Raw genomic sequence first — 9527 nt, forward strand, 5'->3', positions numbered from 1 at the left:
GTTTCATTGTGTAGTAAAACTGTAAAAACAGAGACGGAAACATTTTCCTGTCACTGAAAAGCATGACTGAACAAACCGAGCTGTAAAAATGACAAAAACACGGAGCCAATAACAATGAGTGAAAGCGTTTTTTTAGCATGAAATGCCAGAAAACACAGTGACAACCAAACAATGCTGAAGGTGATCACCAGGACAGGAAACACAAATACACAGAGCTTATCTGGCCAGGTGCAGATGAAAGTTTGTACTCCAGGCTGTGAAACATAACATTTTTTTTTTACAAATTAGATTTTTTAAATCTAATTTTGTAAGGATTTTTTTAGAAACACTGTACATAATATGATAGTAAGCATTCGTCCCCACCACAAGGAAATGTCATGACCTGTCCATAAATAACAGAACATAGTCACAGTCTTTGTCACTCTTTTATAAATTGTTCCTCACACATTGTGTGTAAACAGAGCAGGCACACACATTCATTCACAGATAAAAACAGAGGTCAATCACCCATGATAAAAATCACCTCCATGTAAACCAGAGGAGCAGAATTACTTGTTTAATGATGCAATGACATGAGCATCTGGTGTGAACAACCACTTTGGTCTCCTTTCAAAACCCAGCATCAGTGTAGAGTGAGGTTATTTCTTAACTCATCAACTTCTTCTCTGGTCCCAAATATGTTTCATTTCAAAATGACAATGTGTTCTTATAGATGCACAGTGACAACTGGCAGACACAATTGAAATCAATTTAAACAGGAATAACTGGTTTTCTTCACAACTACTATTTGTAGCATCTCCAACTTAATGACTGGTGGAAACTCCGGTGATTGCATCACTCCAATGCCAGGATTGCAGAGAGACATGTCCTTCTGCTTACTTTAAACAGTGAGTAATGTGCATTTGATCTCTTGAGTCTATTTGCTCCAAAAACCTCAGAGAGTCGGTGACGGGCAGGCTGCTGCCAAAGCCTGGGGGCAAATTTGTCACTGTGTGTAATCGGGCTTTAAAAAAAAAAAAAACAGCTCAAATGCACACTCCAATGTCCAGAGTGCAAGTCTGTCCTCTCATTTAACAGGCAAAAAAAAAGATTCTGCGATCTGTGCCCTGAGATTGGCTTATTAGCAGAAAATAAGAAAATACCCTCATCAGCAGCAGCAGCAGGCAGGCTGTCACGACAGATGCAATCACTCATGCAAAGGTAAAACATCACGAAGACGACTGTGAGTCAAACACACTGTAAGTAAGCGTCCTCCCCATGTCCTCAACTTCTCACAATCAGGCCCTTTGGGCGCGTGCAGAGGGCCCGGATGCATCGGCTGCCTTAACAGGGATGAGATTGGACCCGATCAATAACCTGTTAGGGCAGCTAAGAAGCAGAGCAGGCTAAATTGGCCGGCCTCAGATCCTGACACCCATGAATTCTAATAAGGCCACTCTGGGATGACATCTCACCATGGAGAGAGGACAGAGAGAGCGCACATAATGCATTAACATGAGAAAATAAGAAAATGGCTGCCTCTCATTTGCCTCATCAGGACAATATGCATTTTTAAATTGATTTAATGAGGCAAAAAGGTTTTATTTTTAAGCTTTGAACCCATTTATCTCAAGTCAATTTACTCCAGTCAGTGTCTAAAACAACCTTGCTTATGGTCAATATGATGAAATTAAGAAGCCACATCGGAGGCCACGGCACTTTGACAGAAAATTAAGGATAACAAAGTCTTCCATTGTGTCTAATTTTGCATACCAACACCAAATTTTGATACCACACACACAAGTAGTGCAGCATGTACTAATTGCATGGGGTGTGCATTTTAACATGGAAGCCAGCCAGTGATAGCTTGTCTAGCTTAACATGGTTAAAACACAAACACATCATGGCAGTGTGTCAACTTTTTATTTTAAAAGGACAAAGAAGACAGTTCTGGGAGCTGGCTGAGGAGGTGGTTCCTGTTAAGGTGTGAGGGGGGGTCGAAGGCTTTCTGTCTGTTTGATATGAGATATTGTCATGGGGACAAACAGAATGTGGTGAAATCGATTCTTTGAGGTGGAGTACCACGGCTAAACAGCTGAGTGGGCTGCGCTGGCAGAATAATTATTGACAAAGGCCCATAAGAGTGGGCACAGGCCCAACTCAAGAGGAGTCACTGCCAACAAGGAGATTGAACTCTGAGATTGAGTCCTCTCAGCTGATTTATTACCCAAAGAGCAAACAGAGGTCCCGACTAGAGTTACAGTACTATGCACCAGGCCACACTATACAGGGAGGCGATCTGTCTTAGTCTTATCATTAGCTTCCAGAATAAACTCATCAGATATATTGGAGGTATGAATCCAAGAACGTCTAAACGGCAGACTCTCCTTCAGTATCACAGACAAAAAGGAATATGAGAAAAAGGATACTCTGGCAGTGTTCAAACGCATGAGGAGGAACGCTGTCTTTCCCTGTGATTGGTCTGAAAATGCAGCCAAAAGTGAAAACCAATTCAAATGTGCCTTAATTTTTCATTATCATGCATGCTTGCTCACACATATGCAGTCAGCTCACATAAACTGGCTACTTGCAGACATGATTGGAAATACTGACTGTGTGGTAAGTCTGAAACAGTAAGTGTCAGCTTGATTAACAGCAGGCACAATCATGTCGGACAGTCACAACAGAGAATCAATACTATTACTGTGATTAATTGAAACATAATCGCTCTCAGTCCTGAGATTATTATTGCCTTTTCTCATCTTCTTTGACCTGTATCTGCCTCTCCAATCCTGCATTTCTTCTGTCTCTCACTTCTATTGTCTGCACCCCTCTCTCTTTGACCAGATTTTCTTTCCTCCCCTGTTTAAATCCAATACATCCTTCACAACAGAATCCTTGTCAGGGAAAATTCCAAGACAGTGATGTGCCAGCTGTCTCTTCTCTCTGTTCCTGTTATTGCCTCCGGTGTAAGGCTGCAGGGAGGTTTCAGACAAATCGAGCCAGAAAACAAAGTCCCCAAATAGGCTCTCCGCAGAGAGTAGTAAGTGTGCATCTGGAGTAAACTGGGTCCAATCAACTATCTGATAATCTATCCTGTATGTCTTTATATCAACATCTGTGCCTGTGTATCGATTCATAATAGTCTATTTCCTTCACCCGATCTCTATTTCCCCTTTTAAACTAAGTCCCCTGTTGCACACACAAAAGAGGCAATTTCATAAGTTAACTGGCTTGCAGGCAATCTGTCCACAAAACATATCATGGTCAGGTGGCAGTGCAGCTCTACTAAAAGCACAGCATCTCCATAACCACTTGTTGTATGATTGCAGCTCACTCTAAGCCTGCTACCTCCTGGTGTTTCACTCATGCAGGGGGCACAAAAGCTCCTTATCAGGAAGCTGCTAATAGTGCTGAGTGCAGCAAAGCAATAATAACATTAATGGATGACGAGAAGGAAACAGGCAAACAAAACAACCGCATCACCATGGCTGCACCTGTTCTCACGTTTTAATACAGTCAACAGAGCTAACACTATAGGCTAGCTTCAGTGCAGTGTTGATTGTTATCGTCATGGTCACCTTGTTTACATCCAGCTGTAATAACCCTTTTGGTACCAGACACACAACCTTCAGAAACATGGCATCATACATTCACAGTCAAGATTATCTTGACTAAATCATGTTTATTTTTCAGGGGAAATGGATGGAACAGAAAAAAGGACCAGTCTTATTCATGCAGCGCAGCAAAGGAGGTTATCATTTTTCATAATACAGACCCTGCCGGGCACTGGTCTCTGTTATGTATATGCACTGTTTAGAAGCTGACCTCATCTTATCTCAAAAGAGATAAACAGCTGCAGGGATGGCTCACTGCTGGAGAGAGACCAATTAGGAGTCAAGCTGAGGAAAGGAGGACAGAAGTCTCTGAGGAAAAGTGTGTATATGTGTGTGTGTGTCTAAACTACGCTGTCCATTTCCACCAGCAGCAACCTGAAGACACTGCTGCTGCTGCTGCTGACATCGCAGCAGGACCACTCAGCGAGTTGAAAGAGGCAGTCTTGGTGAATCAGCACACACAGTCATCTCCACTGCCTTTAAACACGCCTGCCAACTCATGGTGCCTGCCAGTGAGAGGTATGGCTTATATGAAGATGCTATCACTGTTGTAGGACGGTTCATTACCGCAATGCGGCTCTAAGGACAGTATTATAAAAGTAGCATGACAAAGGATGCCAGTGTTGCTAAACATCTGGGGAGGGAGAGCTTTGCCATTTCCTGAGGGTTTCAAGACTAAACAAATCATACTGGGCAAACCTCCACTGCCCATCTTCCACCATTCCTTTCTTTCCTCTTTACTAGTCTGATTTGAAGAGCAGGAAGGAGGAATGAAAAGCAAGACAGGAGGTCTAAACAGAGAGTAGATGAGGAGATTGTGGGGCAGTGCAGGCCTGTGGTTAAGAAGAAGAGGGTTGTTCCAGGAGAGGATGGAGGGATAAACAAAGAAAATAAGAGATGTGCTTTTGTATTCACAGGAGCTGCTGCTGTGTAGGGGCTTCAGCGGGCCCATCCTCTCACACTATCATCGCCTGCCCCTGACAGGGTGGTGAGGCGGAGGGCGGAGAAGTGTGACAACTTAAGGGGGAGGATGAAGGGTGGATTTTACATCAGGTGTACAGCTACACACACACACACAAGCAGTAAACAGGAAGCAGCAGGGAGAGCACAGAAGACAAGACCTCCATTAGCATGAGGGAAGATCTGCAGTCAGAGTCGTCTGACTACAGTGAAAATTTTCGCCAACTTTATAAAGCAAATTCTGAGACCAAGCCGGCCTTCACAGTAGACACGCATATACAAGGGCAGTGATTGGAACAGAAGTTACATTTACCATGGGGAGAAGGAGCCACAGAACCAGAGACATGCTGACAGCTGCTCTGCTGCTTCAGAGCAGCTTAGTCATAGAAGCCCTGACTGCACCGTGGGGGGAAATACATTAACACAAACTGTGCCCTCACTGCTATGATGTACTGCTGATGGCAAACTTATGAATGTAACACCACCAGAAAAACTGGTACTGCCTTTTTTAAGCAAGCAATTTGCTACAAAATGTGTAAGAAATGTATCCTCCTGCAGTGTAATAAAAACAATAATGGTTTTATTTGGTGATGTATTTTTCACATTCTTTTTGAAAAACACAAGACCGGATTCAGCAACCGATAACAACTTCTACAGGCAACAAACAATATAAACACAAGTACAGCTGCAATAGTTAGTTCTTTAACTGGAAGTCTTGTGATAACTGAATGCCTGATTTGCTTGGTGAAGGAAGATCTTTAGACCTAATTGGTTGGCTTCATCGATTAGTTTTAATTCATGTTTCAACTGCCGTAATGTTCCGTGTGGGATCTCTTTCACTGCCACATTTCGGGAGAAAAAAAATGTGTGGTAAGTAGCCTTCAGGGGCCTGAAAAACTGTGGGGTGGTGCTCAACACCGATTGGTTACACTTATTTGATGGTCATTCCTGTAAACAGGCCATCTCACATTCACAGGTAACAAGACACAATATCAGCTGGCTCCAAAAAACAAAGGCACCTAACAGATGATACTCCACCAACTCATTGTATACTAGTGTAAGAAGATCCAAGTTCAGTTAGTCTCCACTGAAGAACAAAAAACATTTGCTTATTGCATACAGTTTGCCATCTCAGCCTTGCTTTTAGAAATGTATTTACATACTGTCCTCAGTGAAACTCTGTGTATTATTATTATCATTATTTATCTGAAAATCTTTTTCCCCCACAGTTTCCATTATGATTTGTGAATCAACATCAGCGCTGCAGGACCTGAGAGCTAAATGGTTCATCCATTAAGCTCCATCAGGCAAAAACAAGCAGATCTAAGTCTGTTTACAGCATTAATCAATGAGCTGCCCACTCACAGGTCTCTAAGCTGCAATAGGTACCTGCGATCGCTACGCCTTTACTCTCAATCGTCCCCTCAAGGTTACTGCCTACTGCCTGGCTCCGCTCACAGGATGGGTGTTGCATACTGAGTGCATCTGCTGGTCTGGAGCCAGAGAGCCACTACAAACAAACTTCTGCTTTCTGTCCTGACTGTGCAGGGGAACATCAAGAAGTATCAGCTGATGAGCAAATGAAGAAAAAAAACTTTCACAGCAAAGAGGCAATGAGACTCAAGGTAAGGCTGTGATAACAACAAATCAACTAAGAGGGTAAGGTGGCTATTGGAAAAAGCAGCATAATATACCATTAATGCAGGGAGATTAGGAAGAAGGCCACCAAAAGTAAGACTAGAATAAAGAGCCAGCCAAAATATTTGACTTTTTAAAAATAAACATGTTAAATGCTAATTAAACCTAAACTCCACAAACCAGCCTTTTATTTGCTCTCCCTACTTTGTATCCTCATGAGAATGCAAGTTTACAAGCACACCAGTCGGGTAACATATGATCCGGCCATCAGCCACCGCATCCCTGCACAAAGCAGCCATCAATGATGGATGAAGCATGAATTAATCACGAGAGAGGCGACACAGATCTACACACAGAAACACACAGAAGGGAACAGAGTAACCAGTGGTGAGGAGCCTAGAGACGCCTAACTGTAACATGAGCATCGCCTAACAACAAGATTACGTAATGCAAGGTCATGAAGAGGAGATTTTAGAAAGTGTTTAACTGTGTGAGTGTGGAAGAAGTGACCTTTCTCATGACATCAAACTTCATATTGCATTGAAAATCTAAAAAGCGGTGACTTAGGTCATTGTTGTGCTCACGTCTAATTTTTTAACGTTTCCAGGGTATGTGTCAACTGTGGCAAAAACGTGCACATAAATTGAAGGATAAACTGATTTTGATTCAGTGTGATCACAAACCTGACATCCCACATGCTTTGTTGTGAGGTCATTCTTGAAAACAGGAATGATATCAGCATTTATCACAGGCTGTAACGAATCAGATCACTTAGCTGGCTGTCATCACCATCAAACACCCGCATAAATACTGGCAAGTCCCGGGAATGTGCTTGACGTACCAGACAGTTGGTTACACAGGACAAGATATGACATGAGATTTAAAAAAAGGTCAAAGGTCAAGCTGATAAAATATGTTAAAAAAAATGTGTATGTAAAGGGCACCTTAGCTGGTTGGCAGTAATTGAACAAAATGATTTGCATTTTTAATATTCTGATACTAACAGCCCTGAACCTGAATGTATGACAAAAAGAACCAATCTCCTCACAGAAAACTCTCTGTAAAGCTGATATACATGTGAGTCAAGGTGTCAAAATGTGTTGCCAAGCTGGCGCAGCATCCCAGGGATTTAGGTGTATGGGTTCAAATTGATTCAATTATACTTGGACTCACCTCAACACTGCAAGAAGGGCGATGATGCCAAAGCTGGCAGGGCAACCATTAACAAATCCTTCCTAAGTGTTTGCAAAGTGCCACTCACAGCGCTGCCTCTATTAAACCTATCCACCCACACAAACACATACCTGCTTAGTAATAGTAGTTTGACTGGCAGCGTGTTTCAACACACTGTCATTCATTAAGTATGTGCCACACAGAAACACTTTAACCAGTGGATTGTGAGGTAATAATTCACCTAAAGCTAATAAATAAGCCTTTAACACGTGTGTGTGTGTTTGATGATATAACAGTGATGCAAAGAAGACAACAAAGCATTGCAGTTTGCTCACACCCATGCAGATGTGGTCACTACGAGCCTGCACGCATACACAACCACAGCCTGTCACTCATGTTTGACGTTTGCACTGCAGCAGAAGCAACAGCACACACTTGCATAAAAAAGAGGCATGCTAATAGACCACTTAGATATGCTTAAGCCAACTGAAACTACAAACCTGACCTCTTTATCTGCTTCCAATAATAAACCACAACACACACACACACACACACGGTGAATATTCTATAGTCTGAGGTTTTCTTTATTATTCATCATACTAGTCACACCTGTCCAGAGCTTCTCAATCTAAGGGTGCTAGAAAAAAACACATCTTAAAAGCATTCTCACGCACGTGTCAGGTGAGTGTGTGTGTGTTGCAGGGGTGTCTTTTGTGATTTAAAACAGGGATTTGGCACACACCTGGTTTCACAGTCTTCAGGCGGACAGGCTCCCGAAAGTGGCGGATGACAGCCAGCGTGTCTCGGTTTGTGAGTCCGCTCACCGGAGTGCCGTTCACTTCCAGCAGCACGTCTCCGCTGCTGGGGAGCCTCCCGTTCTGACAAACCATCGCCTCCGAAACTATGTGTCCAAGGTAGGGGAACTCTCCCAGCTCTGCGCCGCCGCGCACCTCCACCACCGTGACCAGCTCCCCGGTACCACCCCACGACACGGTGCACTCCTGCACTTTACTCGACCAGTGCTTCTTCTTTTTCAGTGTCTTGGACATTGTTGGTAGCTTCTGTTAAACCCACTGGGAAGTCCAAGCACGACTGTCCTTCAAAGCAACAACCGCTTCAGATCCAAAAAGGCGCAATGACGCACGGGGAAATCATTGCAGATTAGAGAAGTTAGGGCTGTTGTCTTGTGTTGTATTCCATTCCAGTAAAAAAAACAAATCAGCTCCAACTCCCTCCGTGGGTGATTCCTTCCATTGAATTACTCGAGCATCACCTGTACGCGACTGGAATGTGAGACCAGCTGCGTCAGTGTCGCATTGAAGCGGAAAGTGCTGGTTCTGATGCTGGGCCGTCTCGATCTTCAACACTCAAGTTCATACTAATGTGTACTTCATAAACAACAGCAGCGTCTCCCGGTACGCTGCCTACACCCCGATGTTCGCCACGGAGCAGGACGGATCCTGTGATCTCTACAGTCCGAGCGCAACGGAGCCTGTCAGTTCTAAAAGCGTGGAGTAAAATCAACAATATTCCACTTTTGAGTCCAGTTACTCCCACTGCGAGGAAGAGAAAAATAGTTGCGAAAAATACTTTTGAAACTGGTTAGTCAGCCGGTGAGCAAGCCTCGATCCTCTCAGTGATAGCTCTTTATCCAGGCGTAGTGTAGAAGAAACTTTACCCTGAGCACCTGTCCTCCTCGCCTGTCCTCCTCTGCGGTGACATCAGCAAGGCAGTGCTTGGAGACGGAAAAAACATACCTGTCCCTCCTCTGGAACGGGCGGCTATCAGAGCCTTAAAAACAGTCCTAGTCCGCTCCTTGTTCCTCGATGCGCGCTCTGCGCTCTCCACTGCTTTTTCACAACCACAGTGCAGATTGTTTTATCCAGAAAACTACGCAACAGCATGCAACAGACGTGATCCGATTAGGCTTCGCTCCATAACTTTTTTTTTTATCTTTTTCCGTGTGGCTTTCCTGACGGCATGAGTTCCCGTCCAATCGGTGTTTAGGGGGTGGGGCTTAAGCACACATACTGATCCAATTGTGAATGGCAGGAGGCGGGTGTTGTGTGAGTGGCAGGCGGTGGGTTTTGTTGAAAGGCGGAGTTCCCGCACTGGGGCGCATATTTTCACGTGGGAAATGCTTACATTATAAATTCATGA

The 9527-nt window shown here is 43.8% G+C and overlaps 1 protein-coding gene across 1 annotated transcript in view; it reads right to left on the reverse strand.

Annotated features, from left to right (window-relative positions):
* Positions 1 to 9295, reverse strand: part of magi3a (membrane associated guanylate kinase, WW and PDZ domain containing 3a) — a 98687-nt gene extending 89392 nt beyond the window's left edge. The window contains exon 1 of the mRNA XM_028408914.1: positions 8110 to 9295. Within this exon, the coding sequence (XP_028264715.1) occupies positions 8110 to 8416 (307 nt within the window). The 5' untranslated portion in view covers positions 8417 to 9295. The remainder of the gene's footprint in view (positions 1 to 8109) is intronic.
* Positions 9296 to 9527: the final 232 nt, after the last annotated feature.

Source organism: Parambassis ranga, chromosome 7, assembly GCF_900634625.1.
Source record: "Parambassis ranga chromosome 7, fParRan2.1, whole genome shotgun sequence".
NCBI classification, from domain to species: Eukaryota; Metazoa; Chordata; class Actinopteri; family Ambassidae; genus Parambassis; species Parambassis ranga.